Consider the following 22,495-nt stretch of genomic DNA (forward strand, 5'->3'; position numbering starts at 1 on the left):
AGCCGTCCCCGCTGCCTGTAGGATAGCGTCTCGGTCCTGATAATGGAGGAGTTTGAGCAAGGGGCGAGGGGGCATGCCCGGCTGCGGTCTGCAGGCCGGCACTCTGTGGGCCCTTTCCACGGAGAAAAACGCGTGAGAGCGTCTGCTGGCGTGAATGTGGCTATCCAATCCGAGATGTATTTGACCGGATTGGGCCCTTCGATGCCTTCCGGCAAATTCATGATCCGGATGTTGCTCCGCCTGGAGCGCCCTTCTAAGTCGTCCGTCTTAGTCTCCAATACCTTTATCCGAGCGAGTAGGTCCTGGAGCGTGTTGTCCTGCTTTTGCACCTGCGGTTCCAGTGTTTGGAGAAGGTGCGCGCTTTGCGCCACTTTGTCCGCCAGTTTCCTGTGGTCGTCGCGAAGGAGTTGGCTCGGTCGTCCTGGACTGGTGAGAGACTGTCGGCGTACCCGCCGTTTTTTGACGACCCATTGAGGAGGGGGGGGGGGGGGGGGAGTTCTTCCGCGTCTGTGGATACGTCCGCTCACCGGTGCCCACAATCTGGTTGGTCCGGTAGGCCCGCTCTCCTCGCAGTCGTGGCACGTCAGGTGGCTGTCCCCATCGGGCCGCGTCACACTGTCTCGTTGGGAAGTGCACCGCCCGCGTCCCTCCTGTCTTCGGCTCGGCCACGGGGCTGGTGCACGGGAGGTCCGCGACCCCGCAGAGTCCGCGGGCTCGTCCCGCTCTTTGTGCGGAGGTGAGCGTGCCGCTTTCGTTAGTCCCCAGGCAGTGCGACCAGGCCCGTCCCCGTGATGCTAAGGGGTTCCCTCGGATCGCCACACGCCCCAGAAGGGTCCCTCTCAACCCGTCGGGCCTCGTGGTATCAGTGTCCCAGGCTGCACGCACCCCCCGCGCCTCCCGACCCGACAGTCCCTCGGAGGTCGCGGGGCGCGCTCAATGGGGCCAGTCCAGTGATGGTGCGTGGTCGAGGTGCACCTCTCTCCCCCGCCGGTGTCCCTGTCCTAGGCTTCCCGTTAAGGCTGTGGCTGGGGTCCCTCGTCTTGGGCTCTCGAGGACAGCGGGTCGCACCCCTCACCCACGTCGGGTGCTGCACCAGCTATCTCCCTTAGACAGTACGCTGGGGGGGGGGGGGATGGGGTGCCCTTGGAGTCTCCACGGAACTCGCGCCCCGCTCGGGGCTCACCTGCTGAGTGGGCCGCTCCGTCTGGCCGCCATCGTTCCGGCAAGAATCCAGCCCGGCATCCTCCGTCCGCTGCCACCGGGGGGGGGGGGGGGGGGGGTCAGCGCTCTCCCGCCGCTTTGCTCTCGGAGCCGCTGGAGCATCCAGGTCGTCCCTCTGGGTCCCGCTTTTGCCTCACTGTCGCTGTGCACCCACACGGGCGGTCGCGGTCACCAGCCAGGTTAATCACGTCGTCTGGGACGCTGCGGCTCCCCCATCTCGTCGCCTCTCCGCTCCGTCCGCCATCTTGTGTGCGGTCCGTCAGAGGCCGCGCGCGGAGCCCCCGGCGCCGTCCCAGCCTTGATCTCGGGGATCTGGAGCCGGTCTGGCGTGTCACCGCCGTGACTGGGCTCGGTACACCTCGTTGCAGCGTCGATGGACGCCCGGGGCAGGTAGGATTGATTGTGTTACGGGCCGCCGAGCAGGAGCCTCAGGGAGAGGAGTCCGCCATCTTGGCTGGCTCGGCCACGCCCCCCATCCATTCTTTAGGTCACCTTTTAACACCCAAGACACACTACCACCCTGCCCGGAAATTACTGTTGAATGTTCTGTAAGGGTTTACCAATTACGATACTTTGAGATTGTGTTCACTTGGTATTACTGCTTTGAGACAATACAAACATCACCCTGTGATTTTTTTTATTTTCCCCAACAGAAATGCAGTACTGTTCCACTGTAGACACTTCCTCTTTAATTCCAACACTTGTGAAATGAGCATTACATGGCATGGCTTTGCCTTAAAGCACGGCTCTGCTCCTCTTTCAGCACAAACACTTTAATTTTCTCAGCTCCTCCTGCAACAGGTGTCAGCAGGCATGGCTTCCCCTCTGAACACGCCTGTGCTCCTCGATTGGCTTCATTTGGTTTCCTGCAGCAGTTTTTTTTTTTACCCTTTCGAGGCAGATTGCTTAGTGAACGTCTGTTGCACTGAGATGAGTGGCACAATGTTACGGTTCCTAGTGCTGCCATCAATAGGTGACTTTGCTTTAGGACCCAAAACCGCAGCACGACAAGCCATGGCGCTCTATGGCCGCTCTCTCCTTTTCAACTTCTGACAGCCATATCACGTGAACCCCACTTCCATTTATATGTAGATTCCCTTTTAGATGGTTGTCCCCCAAGCATGTGCCCCAGAGCTAGCTACATTCTCTCTGCCTCAGCTGTTCCTTCGCTCAACAGCTGCAGCAGCTGTTCTTTTCAATCACATTTTCAACGGCTTATGTGCATGTTGAACATTACTGGACTGCAACGGGGGTGACAATGGCAGCTGCACTCCCAATACATTCCCTCAAATACTTATAATTCAACGTTGAAGCATACACAGATGAAATCTTTACACAAACAGCCACCAAAGCACTGTGCAATGCTCAACTTAACTGAGTGCTTTCGACGCGCAGGTTCACATCCACCTATGAAGAGACCAGAATATGCTTGACTAACCGATCGTCGCCAAATTATGCTGTAATTAACATCGCTTACATACTTTCTTTCCAAGTTAACTTCTTTATTCATGTACAGCCCTTCAATATATGGTGATCCTCTTATCAGCCAGCTGCAACAGCCAAACCTGCTGGGTTATAAGGGAAGCACCATAACAACATAACAAACATGGCTCAAAGTTCTAAACACTATACCATTAGTGTAAAACATAATACATGATCATAACATCATGTCCTTCATAAACTTCTTTGACAGCCAAGGACCCTTCCAAGATGATCTCAAGACAGGAGAAACCCTCCCAATGCTTGAACCGAGATAATCTCACCAACTTCTGCTGTATCACCCACCGACCCTTTTTATGAAACAATACTGTAAAATCAGACTCTACCCAGCTACTGGAACAGATAATCATGAACCATTTTTCGCAGGACTAGCAAACCTGCATCAGAGTATGCTACTGCACATAGATATCCACTCATCTGCAACAATACTCTCCTAAACGACAAAAGTGATGACCATGGCTCCTGACCTTGCTCACTCTAAATCCTTTTGACTCGAAAGATCACCAAACACTAGTCCACAGACTTTTCCCCACCTGAATCTACTGGAGATAGGCTAGTATTACATTGCTACTCCATTCACAAGATAGTAAGTGCGGAACTCTAGTAAGTACAAGGAAAAGGCCCAAGAGCCACACTGGAGTCAAAATTACAACCCTCCAGCATAACACATGATGGAAAAAAACACAGCAACCTTACTCTCAGAGACTACACCAACCATAGCAGAACCAACTAAAATAACTCCAATCAAGAAACAAAATGTGCAAGTACCTCCTTCTACAAGAGAGAGGGGGAGAAAGGAAGAAGTTTTGCAGCAATCTGAAAAAATTTGAAGTCAAGTATTGCAAGTTTTACACCCTATATTTAATTTGTAAATGAGTTTCTGCTAGGATATGTTTGAACTACAAAATAAACTCTAAAGTTTCTCTCTAGATCATGGTTTTGCTATGCAAACATCTATTCTGTAGCCTTAAATGTGCAAAACCGGCCAGGCCAAATGGCACATTTTGTTACTCTACATAAAAAAATATTTAAACCGAAATAAAGGTGAATTACATGTCACTATATTAGCCATATGTATGACCAAATCTTGCACCAGCAACAAACATCATCATGGGACGAGGCTGTCAAAATAAGTGTTTGTACATAGCTCTCCCTTTAAAAATACTGCACTAATCCTGCGCACATAACTGATCTGGCACTAATATGTGCACCCCTTAAAAGAGCAAGCAATAAGGCAGCCAAAGAAACCAATATTTTTCCCCCTCAAATTATCCCCTTTAGATGCCTGGCTGCAGTGATACTTACTCCCAAGAAGGATGGAAAGTGAACCATGACTTTGTGCCACTCAGGCTTGCGTGGTGCCAAAAGGGTACTGGGGACTGATCTATGTGCCCTGGACCGGAGACCCCATTTAACACTTGCCCAAAGTGCTTTGGCTTGCATAGAGGAAGCCAAGATAAGGAGCAGAGACCTGCAGTCATACCAGGCTGATGGTGGTGATTCCATGCTACCTCAGCAGGGACACAAGGTGGGTGGTGGCACTGGGTGGGTTTCCTAGAGCCGATGGGGAGTCAATTAGTGTGTAGAGTGTAGTCCTACTTACCATTTGGATACAATTACTTGCACTGGAACCTAAATCTCAGATTGAACTTCGCATCAGGAGTTGTGCCTTATGTTTTGGACACGTTGGAACAGAGTTGTGACAACAGCAGAGCAGGCACTATAAAAGAAAGTGTGTCTATGCAGCTTCAGGCATTAGCTGTTTGGTTACGATGAGTGGAATCTCGTGGGCCTCTGTAAGTCCTGGGAGGTGCACCTGCTAATCAGGCATTCTCCCTCTCGATCCACTCACTGACTAAGCTATGGTCTTTCAGAGTTAGCACTGGGCATGAGCAAGTATTCAACTGATGTCATGTGTGTAAAGGGACGTGGTCTGGGCCTTCTATTCAAGAGTATGTTGCCAAAAATATACTGTGTTCTGTTCTTGCAAAGGCTGCTAAGAATGCATGGACTACCTTGTTATAGCTTGGATTGGGGACACATTTTAACAATGGTGAACACTTGGATGAATTGAATACCTTTCCCCTATATATAATCCATGCATTCAACAGAAATAAATGATTATATACGAGGCAGTTAATCAAGTGTACAGCACCGTAAAAGATAAACCAAATACAGCTACAAAGCAAAACAAAATAGTTCAGCTCACAACAGCTGTGGGTACGGAGAGGCAGAGAACACCTGAAGCTTATGGCAGACCCAAGCCAACGAACTTGGACCTGATCGGGGATATCAACGACCTGCTAATAGCAAAAACACACTAACATCGAAATTAACAGTCTCAGTACTGACCCTTGAAAAACTGCAAACCACACATGGCTACTCAGACAACCATGGCCTTAATAACAGAGCAGGTCTAACTAAAATGTAAACTACTATACTTAACTGTTAGGAGACTTGAGGCAAGGGTGGAGGATGCAAAAGGTGGAGCCCACAGAAATAGTGTCAAACTCTGGGGTTTCCAGAGCAAGGAAAGGGTTCTTTGTAAGAATTACTTTGGAATAATTGTTATTTTAGACACTGCAACCATTGCGCCTATTTAAGCGGGCTTAATTTGAGACAGCCTAGAGTGGGGGCTACTCCTTGGGTGATCATCATAAGTATTCTAAATTTCTTGGGTCTTGACTATGGCACGGCTACATCTTACCCTGCTGTTGGTGCCTGGATCATTCGGCGATATGAAGTATCCTGCATTTTTTACTCACTACTGTTTTTAGATGTACGGATTATTTTTTTTTTACTTTTGATTGATTTTGTGGAGAGGAGGCTTTCTTCTGGCAGGACACACCTTGTGGTATTCTTGGGCAATGCTTGTTTATGATTATTTATATCGCTCGGATGAGAGACCGTGGTTCGGTAGTGTTTTGAGGTTGTCGTAATGAAGTTTAAGCGATCTGATCGCAGGGTTCCCACCCATGCAGATAGTGTTATGTCTAGGTTATCTTCGGTGAAGTTGTCTCAGAATGTAAAATAAGTGAAGACTAAATTACTTGTGGAAAAGATATAGGCTGATATCAGGAGGCATCATTCTGCTGCAGAAAAATAAATAAGACCCCAAAATGGTAGGATCAATATTGCTGTTACCAGTTTTTCACACCAGCTAGAGGAGACCCAATTTGGATTGTGCAGATTGGGCTTCTAAATGTGTATGCCCCAAACGTGACTAACCTTCTAATTCTACAATGAACTACTAGAGGTGGTCTAGCACTAGGTGATGATACCTCAGAAATAGGCTGGAGTCTGTATGGTATTCATGATACCTAGTTTGATCACTATATGACTGGAGACCTTAAGGAAGATCGGTGGTGTCCAAATCACTGACAATAAGTTATCAGGGGGGCTGTGAAGATGTTTGTAGGTGCTTACACGCTACGATACGAGTGTCCTCATTTTACTCTGCCCTACATTAGACTTTTAATGAGGTGGATTACTTCATCGTCAGTGCAAGTCTGAGTGAAGCATGTGTGAAAGCTGGACCTCTGAAGTCCTAAAAGTCATGCTTCAAAATGTTCATGAGAACTGAGAGAAAATAAATTACTTTGAGCATATTGGGAAACCATCTTCGAATTAAAGGAAAAAAAACAGATCTCAGATGTACGCCCTGCTCATAATCACACTACCGTTCACCTAGCTTGGGTCAAGCAGTGAGAAGGATTGGGACCTGTTCTGTCTCTTTTGCAACTTCCAACATAAAAACTTGCCCATGCCACTATTGTTATCCTTGAAACCTCACTGGCACTTTAGAACTGCTCATGAAAATTCATTGTCACAGGGGCAGTAAAGGGGTTTAAAACTAAACAAAATAAGTTGCAAGAAAAAGCAAACATAGAAGAGAGTTTTGTATTATATACTTTTAAAGTGTGAAAATACCCGGAGGAGGTTTGGCGCTATCACCCTAGAGAGACTCAGAGAAGCCCTTACTGATTATCAAATAGCCAGATCTTTAGCACTTTTCTGAAGAATAATAGATTGGTCATGGATTAGATATGTAGAGGAAGAGTATTCCACACCTTAGCTGTGCAGATGACAAAGCATTTTTCTCCCCATGATTTGAGTTTGAACTTGAGGACTATGACATTTTTGGTCCCAGTGTAGCTTAACATCCTGCTTGGACAGTACCATTTAAAGCTGCCTTTCAGATAGTCCCGGCCCATATTGTGATGTGCTTTATGGGAAAAACATAGGGCCTTGAAAATGATACGTTGCTTCATTGGTGGCCAGTGTAATTTACGTATAGCTTGAGATGCAGATTGAAAGTGGAAATCCCTAAAACCATGCGTACTGCGGCATTTTGCAGTGTTTGGAGCTTATTCATCAATTGCTGGTGCGTATTGCAATAGTCTATTTCAGATAAAACTAAAGAGTGTTAAAGGAAGTGGAGATCACAGCGTTGACTGGATTCCTTTTAGGCAAGCTTGTTGTCAACTATAACTCCCAAGTTCCTTACCTTCCTAATTGGAGTCAGTAGAATTCCTAACTCATAAGGTCACCAAGACCGGGGTCGAAACGAGACCTCAATACCAAACAGGAGGACCTCTGTCTTCCCAGAGTTTAACTTTAAACAATTGTTGTTCATCCAGTCATTCACTGCCGCATGCAGTTGTGAAATTGAGTTCCAGTGGTATTATTGCTGGAGAGCGAGATGACAATCTGGGTGTTGTCAGCATAGGATGTCAAGGAGAACCCAAATTATCTGATAAGAGAGGCCAGAGGGGTGACATAGACGTTAAACAGCGTTGGGCTAAGCGAGGACCCCGCCAGGGAGAAAAGGGTTCTGAAATGAACTCCTTTAAAGCCAGGTTGTTCTCGCCCAGAGAGAAGAGATCTTAGAAGGGCCAACGGGGCCGCACTGATACCAATGTTGTAGAGACGGTCAATCAGCAAATCGTTATTGACCGCATCGAATAATATTGATGGATCCAATAAGACTTCAACTGCTCTTCCTCCATCAAGAGTAGCCCTTATCTCCTCTGTCGCCACAATCAAGGCAGTTTCCGTGCTATGGCCACTTCTGAATTCGAACTGAGTAGAGTCCAGAGATGGTTCTCCTGTATGAAGGAGGTAAGTTGCTGATTCATGGCCTTATTCAAAATCAAAGCTAGAAACGGGATTCGCAAGATTGAGCGATAGTTAGGGTCCATAGAATTTGGATTTGAATTTTTAGTCAGTGGAGGCACTGAGGCTATTTTCCACAGTTTAAGGAAATAGCTTAATTTAAACAGGTTATTAAACATGCCGGTAAGATGATAGACAATGACCTTAGGTGCTAATTTTACCACTGAAAGAGGGCATGGGTCTAATGGTGAGCCAGACTTTATAGATTTGATGTGCAACTCTACCTGCTCAACCGTAAAAAAAGGGTGAATTCACTAAAAATGTCCTTGTAAGAGCAAGAGGGAGAAAACATTTTCCTCTAGGTTAGTTGCCTTAGTTCATGAGAACCTGATGTAGCCCTGTTCGACTATTTTAAAAACGTTTGCAAAAGGATGGACTATTCCCGGCCATGTTGTTGCTGGCAGCATTAGTCAGTTTAATGACTGTCTGAAACAGTTCAGAATTTTTGGAGGATTCAATTTTTTGAGTGAAGTAACAGGATTTTTCTTTCTCCCCTGCTTTTCATTTTTAATACATTTTAGAGTGCGGAAGAATTTAGCAAGATTTACTAACAAGTTGTGAGGAGCCTGTTCACCACGCCAGGCTCACACTCGAAATTGGAAGTAGATGACAGCGACATTACCAGCTCATTCAGCAAGCTGGGCCATTTCAAACATTAAAGGCGAAATCGGATATTGAACTAAACTAGTTCAAATAAGAACTTGCCAAACTAAAATATATATATATATATTAAACTGACAAATAGTATTAACGTGGTTAAAACATTAACTACTGTCGACAAAATAAGTCGCAAGAGACACAGGTTGGGACACCATAGAACTAAAAGAGGTGCAAAAATTCGTTTATCAAGAAACGCACAGATCCCAACAAACAGACAGCGACTTGTTTTGACCACGAACGAACGAACATGGAGGCATTCCTCAATGTGCCCCATGCAACATTAAAATAGCATGTCATTTCATAAAATTAAAAATGTCAACAACAACAAAAAGCCACTTTGGGCTAACAACTAGCCAGTCCCTTTCTCCTCCGATATACTCAACGAGTATGAACAATTGCCTTTGGAAGAGAAAGTACTACTCAAACTAGCTCTAAAGACCAAGACCTTCAAACATGCCTTTAGAATCATACACAGTGGACATCATGAAACAATTCTACCCTCTGATTTTGAACAAGCTGGGAGTAAGTCAGAGTGGGTGAGGTAATGTTTGGGGATATTGAGCACAGCGAGACCGGCAACGAACGGTTCCAGAGCTTTAAAAGGCAGGCCATGGAGAACGCCGGCAGGATGGGTGGCGGAAGAACTACGCAGCACGTACCGGCGGAGAGGGCCCTGCTGACGGCGCTGAGCTGGCCCTCCGGGGCTTCGGGCAGCATGCTGGCGGTATGTGCGGGCTGCGTTGTGTCCTGCGGCTGCCTCCTCTCCGACCGGCGTGTGCAGCCGCAGGTCACTTCCTGGCGCTGCTGCGGCTGCCGGGCCCGGTGTCACAGCGTCAGAGGTCCGGGCGGGGCCAGCGGTTGCTTCACTGAGGGCCCGCCTGCCTTCCGCACACAGAGCTGTACGCAGGCAGGCACGGCAGGCGCCATCTCCCAGTGACAAGCACAGAACGGCCCTTGAGTTACCACCGACAACAAACACATCTGAGGTTCGCAGGCCCATCTGGGCCTCTGAGACTGAAGGAGAAACGTTTTGCCAACTCTATAACAAATATGTATTTCTCAACTTTTTGCAGGAACTTTGTAGCAGGGTTCGCCACGTGGCCAGTATTTTAAACCTAGGCCGGTAAACTTATTTGGCAAAACAGTATTTTCCCTCCTGAAATAGATGTAAAACAAGCCTATAACGAAATCAGTTATAATATTTTAGAGTTGTCTAAATCGTTTCAGAAGTATTATTAGAGCAAACAGCGGCATATCTGCCGTGTTACAAAAGGAATCCTGTCCGTTTTACACACATTCTTTTTAACCTAGCTGCTACAGAATAGCAAAATGTAAACGGGAGGTATTTTTTCTAAAAAAAAAAAAAATGTGGCAATCATATTGGTGGGTGGGATTTCAGGATGAGTACTTATTTTATTTTGTAACCAGCAAAATGACATTATTTTGCTTTTCTGAGCTCATTTAAAAGCCGTGCTCTACACAGGCATTGCTCTTTTGGTTATCTTAGTGAGGTTTTTTCAACCCATGACTTTTGTAGGCTGTAAGGGAATTCTGGTGAGAGCGTTTTAAAAACCTAAAAATCCGAGACTATAGCACAAAGTAGCAGGTCAGCCCAGCTGTGTAAAATAGAAAGATGGCCTGTGTAATAACTCTCATGGCTTGTGTTATCTGGAAAAGTTGAGTGAGTTCAGAGGTATGTAAATATGAACTGTAAGTAGCCTTACAACTTTGCTATCATCCAATTTTGTGGCCACCAGCCCTGTCTCCCCTATACAGGCACGACAACCCAACACTATCGCCTGTTTCAGAAACACTCATCCAAATACCTGTCAACGTCTGAAGAACTAAATGTTGGTCCTATTTGTGCAGGCACACAAATAGATGGTTGATATTTGATATGGTTTGACACTGATGGATAACCAGTTTTTAGATCTTTTTAGATATATGTTTCATAATGTATGTACTTTGCAAGGTTTATGGTTTTAATTGACTAATAAACTATTTCATTAATTTAAAAAAACAAAAAAAAACGTTTCAGTGCAATTTATAGCGCAATGGCCAGTCTAATTGGACAGGTACAGTCCGGCACTGAGTACCTGCACTTCTTCAATTTGAAAGGGATAATACCGGCACTTCCCTTTACTGGTACAATACTTTTAATAGGAGAGTACCGGCACTCAACAGAATGAGTACAGGGCTCGAAAAATCATAAAAATGTTACTAGACCTGCAGGTCTAGTAACTTTAATAATCTACTCAACCTAACTGTAATGTACTTGACCTGTGTACTGGTCTCAAATTGTGAGATCCTAGGCAAATATTTTGTCTTATGGAGCTGCCTTTTTCTTTATCACATAAGAAAACTACTTCAAGATGCAAGTTCATAATTTCTGCTGCACAAAAACTCTTTTTATTTTATTTTTATTTACTAAACTAAATGTTTGCTCCATGTATAACCAGAATCAAGCCCATATATAGGGTACACATGATCCATGGCCTCTTAGTTCACTAAAAGCATTATCATCTGGGCAGGAGCAGTAATAATTCCCAGTTCATGTTTAAAATCTCACTGTTCATAAATATATTACCAAAGCATGATGTGGTAGTGCACTGTCATTAACAGATGGCATATTGTCCATTGAAATGGGCAGGAAACGTCCCCACTAACATGTAGTTTTACTGATGATAGCGAATAAACCATGTTTGGAAATTGGGTTTCAGCAAAAATATTAAAAATTTGCACATCACCAACTAAAGTGTTATGTTTTGATCCTATAAAAATATTTTTTGACCACATAATTACAAACATGGGTCTTCATAACTAGTGAAATATATTTGAAATGTTTGAACAATTCACTTAGCTATTTTAATGTTGTGTTAGAAAAAAGCCTGACATCTTACAGCCTTTCATTTAAAAAGCTTTGCCCAGTTAAGTTATCACACAGTTCACTTTACAAAAGCCTTTAACTTTAGTCACAGAAAGAAAACTAAATGTAGGAAGACAAATTGACTTTTGACCTCTGTCTCTGACAGCCAGCAAATGTGACAAGATAACATCATTTTTATTGCTCTTTCACTTTGTGAGCAATAAAGATGCCTTTAAATCTTATTATTTTGTCACATTTGCTCTGCTTTCAGAGTCAGAGGCCAAAAGTCAGTTGTCTCCCTACATTTACTTTTTATTCTGTAACTAAAGTTAAGTCGGAAACGGCTAGTAGTCCCTAAAAATAGCTCATCCTTAATAAATCTTGCTCGACAATGCTAGTGGATTTTTCGAGCCCTGGTGTATCTGCACATCTGTATTTCCATTTAAAGCACTGATGAGGACATACATTTTATGTTGAGCTAGGTAATATTGACTGCAGCCCTGAACTGAAACATGCTGGCTGTTTACAGCTCCCGTACTCGCCAAGATATGCATTTGTTACTCTCATATGTTATCTATGGTAAAATTCAAGTCAACAAGCAGCTCATTTGGACTGGGAGACTCTGAAATTATATAGGAGGGCATAATTAGGAATGTGCCACATAGGGATGGCTAAGAAGGAGATTTAGAGGATAAAAACAGGATCCATTAAGTTGCCTGTTCCAACTTTCCTAAGTTCTGAATGGATGAAGAATCACCATGTACACTTGTTGTTGGTAATACACAACTTACATGTAAACTATTACATTTTAAGCTGAACAAAACTTGGAATTGTGCTGTATTGTGAGCATGGAGAAAGGAATGTAAAATTATTATAACATGCAGTCCGAATAGGGACGAAACTCGTTGGCTCAGTCCGCTGGTACTGCCTCGCACTTTCAACAGATTAAACAAAAGACAGTATCCCATGTAAGTGCTATAAAAAAGTTGTACTACTCTACCGGGAGGCAACATTTTTCAGCTCTCCTCGAAGTTTATCGAGCAAAGATTACCCCGATTCTAACATATGGCTTGGAGTACATTCCAATAAGCCGTTGGGATTTTTTAAATCTCAGGGACGGAAAACTCTTGCGCATGCTTATAACTACAAGCCAAGCCACTCCTGTTCAGGCACTTCGACTGGAATTAGGGGTGGTGAGTGCATATGCGAGAGCTATGGCAAATCTTATAAGATGGGCACATAATATACTACATGCACCCGACGGTACATTAAGAGCAATTTTACGCCAGGAAACTTTTAAGGCGGTGTAGTGCTTGAGGCACTCTTGTGGTCTGACACCCGGTGATGATCGATGACTACCATTATTTTAACTGACTTTAGTGTGTTATTTTATCCTAGCCTGGATGTACGATGTCCTGCATATGCTTTGCTTCTCTTACAAGTTTCTTTCTTGTAATCTTGCAGTCTTTCAGAGGGAGCTGTCACGGAGTAGGACAGCCTTGCCAAGAATAGAACATGTGGGATGTGCATTTCAAAGCGTGAAAGGGAGAGAGTTGTGGAATGTACTTTTTGGTCTCGAAGTGCAGTGTTGTGGGCAGTGATGCACACGTGCTCGGTGTTGTACATTGAGAGATGAAGTATATGAATCTATAAGCAGTTGTGCATTGTATTGTACATTGATGAGAATTATGAAGTTCTTACTATTGGCTTTGACATGGCCTCATGTCATCTTGTTTTCTGACTTTGCCTTGCTTCAGCTTTTTATGCATGCACAGCAGGGCTTGTAAGTTGTTTGGGTTATTCACGGACTAGGATTGTTTTTTGTTTAATGTACTCTGAAAGGCTTTGTGAGCTTCGTCAAGATAAAGGCTGGAACATGCAAGATTTGGAGAAGGGGACGTGAGAACTCCTTCCTGCCGTGGGAATGCTTGCTTGGAACCTGGTCAGTTCTGGTAAGATTTCTCTGGCCCGGAGAGAGGTCTTTCCCGAACCTTCTAGTGTGTTTAAAGCTGAGGGTTGCTGACTCAGAAACCGGGATTTTGGAATCCGAACGAGGACGGATGCGTCTATTTCAGGACAACCTGGTTGCTGAGCTCTGAACCCCGGCTGTGAATCCCCCGGTCAGAAGTGGGCTAAGATGCAGATGCAGTGTTTGCACCAGGTGGTGTATTGAGTTTTAGTTATTGCCATTGTGACGTTTGGCCAGTGGCTTTGATCATTTGATGTATTTTCTTCGTGATGTGTGAGTGAGTCAAGGTGCACTTCCAAAGTAATCATTTGATGTGTGTGTGTATATATATATATATATATATATATATATATATCTTTCTGATCTCTTTCAGGACATCCAGTATATTTGCTTGAATCTTATTTCATATTATTTGCTGCTTGTTTATTCATCAGTAATATTCATGCATTATATTTACCAAGTGTGTTATTATTGCTTGCATATATTCATATATATATATATATATATATATATATATATATGCGAACAGGCTCAAAATTGCTCCTTCTGACTGCAGCGACCCAGGGGGAGGTGGCGCACACTCCGGCGGAGCGTGCCGGTAAATTCAGTCCCAAAATTGTAAAACAATCCAAGTGCGCTCTCAGGAGAAAAACCACAGACACGGAAATGAAAGGAAGGGTTGTTTAATCCACAACGCGTTTCAGCTCGGAAGCCTTGTTCACGTCAACAATTTTGGGACTGAATTTACCGGCACGCTCCGCCGGAGTGTGCGCCACCTCCCCCTGGGTCGCTGCAGTCAGAAGGAGCAATTTTGAGCCTGTTCGCATACGGAGGACTGCAATTGACCGGCCATCCATGGAACACTTTTCAACTTGCTGCAGCACTTAACGACATTAACGAGGTGAGTCCGTTTCTTTTCTCTGCCTTTACGGGCTGAACGCGATGTACTTGCCATGGTGAGACATCCACGTTCGTCCCGGAAGAAGCAGTTTCTTGAATTGGATTCCCTCCGTTTTTTACATCTACTATGCCCGTAGAGATACTGTAACGGAGCTTCTAGAGTGAGCCAACATTTCGGCTGGCACACTGCAGCATTTTCATCAGACTGTTTGCATTCTCAATCGAATGCACCCTAGTGCACATCTTCTACTCGTCACGGTTTACGAGAGAAGTCCATGCTTGGCAGGAGGAACCTGTAAGTTACACAGGGGGAGTCTTACCACAAACACTGTCTATAGACTAAGACGTGAACAAGGCTTCCGAGCTGAAACGTGTTGTGGATTAAACAACCCTTCCTTTCATTTCCGTGTCTGTGGTTTTTCTCCTGAGAGCGCACTTGGATTGTTTTACAATTTTGGGATATATATATATATATATATATATCTTTGTGTATTTGAATCTAGTGCATTTGGCATCTGGGAAAGCCTTTCTGTTAGAGAGCATTGTGTAAAATAAAACCCCAAGCCTTGAGGTCAGGAAACTGTTACCTGCCACAACTACTTTGCACTGCCTAAATTTGTTTTAATCTTCATTTGTGGAGCTAAGGAGCTGTGTTCAATGCTCCTGGGGGGTATTTTAGCTTTTTAAATTTCGTTATTGCGCCAATCATTTGTTTCCTTACTTTCTCGTACTTGCACTCGCCACCTTCACGCTCCCAATACGAAGGGTAGCGTCATAGTTGTTGCTGCTGTCTGCGCACGCGCCACGCACTTTCGCTATTTCAAGAACGATGTCGCGGCTGCGCAGCAGACGCGCGCAGCGGGCGCGCCGCTGGCACACCGAAGGCGCGCCTAAGGCAAGCCCGTCTGCGCCCGTCCGTGGCCGGCCGGGGCCCGTCACTCTGCCCAACTTATATCCTACTCTCCTAGGGACTTAATCTCCCTACACATATCCCGGCCGCTGGCCGCTACTAGTCATCTAAAACTCAAACAACTTGGCATTCTACAAGCCCGCAGGACTTTCCCCGAGTTCCGGACCCTTCCATCTTCCCTTGTTTCTGGACATATAGTCACTTCCCCTCCCTCCATATCCCTGTCCGCTCAGGCTCCTGCTAACATGGAATTAGCAATTATATATCTTAACACTCGGTCGTTAGTCCGCCATCAACTTGACATATGCCACCTCCTGGACGTAGACCGACCAGATATCCTACTCATAACTGAGACTTGGCTGAACGAGGACTCCTCCCCTGACATTTTGGCAGCCATTCCACCTGGGTATTATATCCTTCAAGCCAACCGCCCAGCTGGGAAACCGGGTGGCGGCGTAGCCGCCATTATTAAACTTCCCCTTAGGTTTACCTCACTCTCCCTACCCGATATCCCTCAGGTTGACTACCTAGTTATTCGTTTTGAATCCTCGGTGTCTCCTCTTACCTGCGTCTTGGTATATCGCCCCCCCCAACCTATGCCAAATTTTCCCTTGCTCTTTGGCGACTTACTCTCCCAGCTTACAATCAACTACTCCAAACTGCTGGTTCTGGGAGATTTCAACTACTGGCCATCAGACGCCTCTGAATGCTCTTCCTCTCTGGCTTTCACCGACCTATTAAGTGGGCTCAACGGCCTCCAACATATCCATATGGCCACTCACTCTAAGGGCCACACTCTTGATCAAGTGTGGACCTATAATCTAGGAATTAAGTCGCTCACAATTACACCTTGTCATTGGTCGGATCATTTTTTAATTTCTTTTTCCCTTTTGGTCCCTCCACCGCCTCCCCACAGCCGAGGCCCTAGCCTCTTGGCCCGCAATTGGAATAAAGCAAACCTTGACTTATTTTTTACCTCTCTAACATCCTCGGCTCTGCCCAGTTCCGGCTCCATAGACTCCCAAGAGGCCGCACTTGCTAAATGGCTAGAGTCCGCCAGCGATAAGGTTGCCCCCCTTAAGATAATTAGAACTAAGCGTCCCCATGACGCACACCGATGGTTCTCGGACAGCCTCAAATCTCTAAAATTGGGACTCCGCCAAGCCGAGCGCCGTTGGCGCAGAAATTACGATCACTCAGAAAAGCTACAATTTTTAAAACTCTCCGGCCAATATAAACAGGCCATTTCAGCTGCTAAAAAGGCCTACTTCTCTACCAAAATTCTTAACTCTGCACAAAAATCAAAAGAAATTTTTGCTATTGTGGAGGAGCTCTCACATCCTGATAGGGTGACCCTCAAACCCCTCCCATCTCAGGCTCTCTGTGATTCCCTCAATCAATTTTTTATCGATAAAATCTGCAAAATTAAACACAGTATCCTCTCTGGATCCCCGGTGATGTTCCCTACTGATACCACTCCCTTTTCTAATCCCCACTCCCTTACTCAGCTTCCCCCTATACTAGAATGCGACTTTCTTTCCCTGCTTAATAAAGTCTCATCTGGCTCTCCCATGGATTGCTGCCCTCCTGCGATCCTCCGTGCTGCCTTTTCGGCTTGCCCTACCCCTCCACTAGCCCTCCTGAACAACTCTCTTCTGTTCGGCGAGGTTCCTAGCCAGTTTAAGAATGCTGAGGTGGTTCCTATATTAAAAAAACCTAATGCCGACCCTACAGTCATGGGCAATTTTCGCCCTATTTCCCTTCTCCCTTACTTGAGTAAGGTACTCGAGACACACGTGACTGGAGTCCTCACCTCTTTTATTGAAGAGTCTAACTTTTTAGACTCCCAGCAAGCCGGGTTTAGACCTGCTCATTCGACGGAAGCAGTTATACTCTCTGTCATGGAGGAACTCCGTAGAGGTGCCGACTCCAATACCAGTCAAGCCCTGATTCTCCTAGATCTTTCGGCGGCCTTTGACACGGTCGACCATACCATCTTGGCCGACCGTGTCAAAGAGGCAGGCATCAGTGGGACGGCCCTTAGTTGGGTCCGCTCCTTTCTGACGAACCGCCACCAATCTGTTCGGCTCTCCCAGTTTTCGGCTGATAAAATGCAGCTTACTTGCGGCGTTCCACAGGGCTCGTCTTTGTCACCACTTTTATTCAATTTGTATCTTACTCCTCTCATTCGCTCCCTCCGGGGAAGGAATGTCACTGCATTTAATTATGCAGATGACATTCAGCTTGTTTTCAACCTTGACTCATCGGACGAAGCGATTCAAGATTTTCAACTCACCCTCTGTCATATCAGTGATTGGATGGGTGCTCACCATCTCAAGCTTAACCCCGACAAGACTGAGCTTGTTATTGTCGGAGGCCCTTCCAACCCCTGGAACTCGACGTTTTGGCCCCCTTCTCTGGGTCCCTCTCCCTGCCCGGTTGACAAGGTGAAAAGTCTGGGAGTCTACATTTCCCACAATCTTTCTATGAAACACCAGGTCAGTGCCACTGTGTCCTCTTGCTTCTTCCAGCTTAGGAAGATTCGGAAAATAGCCCACTTTTTGACCACCGAGGCCCTCACCCTGGCACTACTGGCATTAGTCATTTCCCGAATTGACTATGCCAATGTTCTGTATGTAGGCATCCCACAGTATCAAATTAAAAGACTACAGCTGATACAGAATCAGGCTGCTCGCCTGATCTACCACTGTCCCAAACATTCTCACGTCCACCCTCTGCTCAAAGCCTTGCACTGGCTCCCTGTATCGGAGCGTTGCAAGTTTAAACTCGGCTGTTTGATTCATAAATCTTTGGCCGGTATTGGTCCTTCTTTTATTTCTTCTCTTTTGCATCCCTATGTCCCCTCTAGGCACCTTCGCTCCTCTCATCATGCGCTCCTCCAGACGCCTAGGTTTAGGCGCAAAAAACACGGTGGCCTCAGATTCTCTTTTCTAGCTCCCTCCTTCTGGAATTCACTCCCGTTGGAAATCAGACTTTCTCCTTCTTACCCTCACTTTAGGTCCTTTCTCAAAACCCATCTCTTTCACTTTATTTATACATAAGCACTCTTCTCTCCTTCTCTGCTTCCTCTCAAGTTAGTGCTTAGCGCCAAGAAACCGTCCGGTGTAAGTTGCGCTCTATAAGAATTTTTTACATTACATTACATTACATTACACGCCTTATTCTAAAAGAGAGAGTCCTTGTGTTTTGTAAAATAAAACCACTTTTCTAAAGGTGTCGTTTGTTTTGTGTTAAAGTCTTTTGCTGGGCCGGGTGTTGAGCCATCGTGTGGGAGCTGTATTATCGGATAGGCGCAAGCAATACAGGCGGATTCAGGAGTATATACTTTTAGAGAAATTTAGAGTTCTCTCTGGAACACTTTCAATGCTCAGTAAGACTTTTACAGAGCTGGTCCCCAGAACTTTTGAAGTTCTTTCTGAAAAAATCTACCCCGAGGTTGAGCTTTGAAATGGATAAACTTTATTGTCATCCGTTATCACACTACAAGCTGGTGTAAGCTAGTGTGGAGTATAAAGAGTGGCCAAAATATTTGAATTTCACATTAGACCACAAGGTCAGGCGTTGCATTCTGATGTTAAGGCTGAGTATACTCCTGTTAAAAGATGTAACAAAAAATTGAGGCGGCAATCCTAATAAAACTGGCCAGTGTGATTTATGTAATGGGGGAATCCAAGACTTGGCACATGTTTTATTTGTCTGTCCAAATAGTAGTCTGGTTGAGGCGCGTTCAACAATTTTTAAAACCTATCTGTATAAAACATAATATTCTTAGAAATACTGATCTGATTGAGATCATAAGAACCCCTCCTGATGAATTTGTATGCTATAAAGTTTTTAAAAAATTTAAAGTGTTATTTCCGCTATTTTAGAGATATACAACCTAAGAACAATAATCAATTTTGTTTATAAAGATTTGTTTGATATATTGTAATGCAATGGGATTGGTAATTTGTATATGTTATTTTACTATATTGTGGATCTCAGATGAGGTCTAAATGAATAAAGATTTAAAAGAAAAATTAGTTGGCTGGCAATTATATTGGATGAATATTGACTTGTGATGTATTGTAATCCGGGAATATGGGTGGTGGGAGGTGCCACTGGAAGGCCGTAAGAATGACAATGTGCTGACGAAATATTGGTAAAACCATTCTTTGCGGGCTCTGCTCTATTGTTACCGATAGCCTACTTAGCCGCGGATTGTTAGTAATGCTATAGCTGTACCAAACCTCATAATGATGTTCATGACAGTAACCTTCTGTTTGTGATTATTGTGATATTTTAAAAACGGAAAATAAAGTTATTAAAAAAAAGAAATATTGACTTGTGATGGAAGTTTAGAAAATGAAGACGAATAGAAAGATGGAAACTGAATAGGCATACAGACTCAAATAATATTTTGAACAAGTGTTAAATTGTGTATAAAATGACTATACAATAGTGGCTGGGTGCATACTATTATTGACTTAATTTCCCTGTTGTGTTGGAGTGAAGGCAGTTTAAACCAGGGGATACCTAAAATAAGACAATTTGTTTTTCTTTCAGAAATCGTGAGTCCCCAGCAAAGATTAGGAATGTTGGCATGTATACACCTTCAACTTGTCCTGACACTTCAGTGTTCAGTGAACAGCACTTTCTAAATCTTACCCATTCAAGTAGATTACACCAACAAGTGCTAGAATGCAATTAGCTATTGGCTAAAACACAAGATATCACACATGAAATGACGCCGTATTGTAGATCTTGGTCTTATGATTTCTTCCCTAGTAATCGTTGAGAAATGTTGCTCTAAATAGTGCACTTTTAAAGCACACTGGGCATGTAACATTTTCCAGAGTTAGTTGGATGTCATTTAAAGATCCCTTGTTGACAGGCCTCTAAGCATCGCTTGAAAAAAATATTTGGAAACTGTAATGGCAAAATGAGCATTTGAAAGAATACTGGTGAGTGACATTGGCTGCTAGTGGCATGTGAGTGGGGGATCTATAATTAAGCCTTTTAGAAAATGCATAGTAAATGGTTTATTTAGAGGGTGTGAGCACTCCAAACGCACAACAACAGATGTTTGTTTTAAACTTTACCATCTCTGTTATTTCCATAGTGAGAACCCAAAGCATAGTTCAGCAGGTCCTGCTTTCACATTGATAATGCCTGCAGTGAAGCTAATGTACAGCAGAATGCATTTATGCACTGATATTTATGTGAAGCAAACCCTGCTGGGAAACAGTGGAGCACTGCACTGTGTGTGTGTGTGTGGGGGGGGGGGGGTGTTTAGAGACAATACGAGAGACAGTGTATATCAACTGGTGATTTGTATTTTTGAAGTACAAAAATACAATACATTCCATGTATTTGTAATTGAACTTCTCATTTATACATGTCTACGCTTAACCAGTAGACCACATCACCCTGTTTCCCTTGCACACCCAGCATGAAATTATGGGGGTAGTCAATATGTGTGAGTGCAGACTAAATTAACACATCATCAACAAGCCTAATGCCATGATAGAGAATTTCAATGATCCCTTGTTGTTCAGCAAACTGTAGGCATCCTGGGTCAGGTTTAAAGGGATGAAGTGATATTGACATAGAAAATATATGTTTTTTTGTTGTTTTTTTTTGCTCTTTTCTCACAAGTTGAAGTGGTAATAGTGACAATAGCCTGTGTCGTAAGACTACTTATCCAGATTGATTGTCATCAGGTTTATTGCAGCAAATGTACTATGCTTGTTTTGGATACATAATGTGGTCATGAGAATGTCAATAAAAACATTACAAAAAACTGTAGGCATCCTGGGATCTGTAGGCCCAAACATGTCATGTGACAATGAAACTACAGTCTCCAGCATGTTTGGTTCTGTAAGATGAGAATTCAAGACTGACTGAAAGTTACAATCATAACATGGGCCATCAACAGCAAATTGCTTTCCTAGGTGTTCCCGGGGGCAAAATAAGCACTTGGAAAGGTATATATGCCTAAAATGACCTTCAGCTAGAGGGACCAATAGCCATAACTTTCTTTTTTGAATAAATAATTACAGTGTCCCTACTTAGGTTAACTGGGTTGAATGTTAAAGTGATCCAGAAAATGAAGGGTAAAAAACATTATATTGTCTGATTCGAATTGAGATAAAGCTGTAAGGTCACATAGTCAAAAACCTTTTTTATGCATGGTAGATCTCTTGAGAAATTGGGCAAAATACATTTGCCTGGAAACATCAATCCGCAGCAACATGAGGGTAAGACAGGACTGTTTCTTTCACATAAAACGACGAAGAGAGAGTTATGCTGTGGCCTTTTTTTAAAGAAACAGACTTAAATGGAATTGTACCAAAAAAGTGTGAATGGCTCACACCCCTCCACTACTCTCTTATGCACTAGGCTGGTCCACTCACACCTTTCCCAAGAACTAGCAGTGTCTCTCAGCTGATCACAGCACTTTGAATATTGCCAGTCACCTACAATCCTAAATAAACCATGTGTCCACAGACATCATTGCTCTGCCTCCACCAGGCCCCAAACGCTGCTTTAGGGAATTGAAATAACAAACTTTCCAAAAGGCGTATAAGGAAGGGTAGAGGCAGTTCTGAAAGTCACTAATCCAGGCTCTTCTTATAAACAATTGACTCTGCTCCAGCCTTGCAGATGCACTGGTGTGCCACAGGTTGCCTTATTTCTCAAGCAAGCCAATCTACCTTTGGCAGCACTGTGGCTCACTGTGCCACTGGATTTAAGCTAGTCTGGCTGATGAGGGGTGATATCCCAAAACCGGTCCCAGGAAGCATGTTTCTGGTCCAGGGAGGACCAGACTTGGCAATTCGGGTTGGCTGTTCCCATGAGGAGCAGCATCAAGACTGATTTGCATATGGCTGGGTTTAAACTGGGATGGCATGGTGAGCAAAAGACTGATGTTTTTAACCCAGGTCTCTTGACTAGGAGTGACTGTTTGATTTGTTCTCTATTCCGTCCATTATTTGTGTGTGTTTTGCTGTTTCGCAACTGGTCAGAGAGAGCTTGAACATTAGAGTGCCCTCAGCATATAAAATATGCTGTTGCCTGAAATTATGATTCTGCATGGTTTATTTCTGAGGCATTTATAGCAGCATCTTAGCTGGGTTTATGAGTTGGTGGCCTGAAAGAGAATAGGTGAGTGCGCCAATCACAACTTAAAGTGCTAAAATCAGCAGCCAATCACTACATGCAAGATTAATTGGTCTAGCAAAGCAATAACCAACGGTGACCAATATGGTAAGAGACATTAGGTTTGTCTCGT

General features: G+C 44.3%; 1 protein-coding gene across 1 annotated transcript in view; it reads right to left on the reverse strand.

Moving 5' to 3' along the window:
• The window catches only part of DNAJC2 (DnaJ heat shock protein family (Hsp40) member C2), a 316,362-nt gene extending 306,959 nt beyond the window's left edge, over positions 1 to 9,403 (reverse strand). Inside the window, exon 1 of the mRNA XM_085654025.1 lies at positions 9,216 to 9,403. Coding sequence (XP_085510151.1) covers positions 9,216 to 9,273 — 58 coding nt within the window. The 5' untranslated portion in view covers positions 9,274 to 9,403. The remainder of the gene's footprint in view (positions 1 to 9,215) is intronic.
• Between the last annotated feature and the right edge of the window lie 13,092 nt (positions 9,404 to 22,495).

Source organism: Triturus cristatus, chromosome 4_1 (assembly GCF_964204655.1).
Source record: "Triturus cristatus chromosome 4_1, aTriCri1.1, whole genome shotgun sequence".
NCBI lineage: Eukaryota > Metazoa > Chordata > Amphibia > Caudata > Salamandridae > Triturus > Triturus cristatus.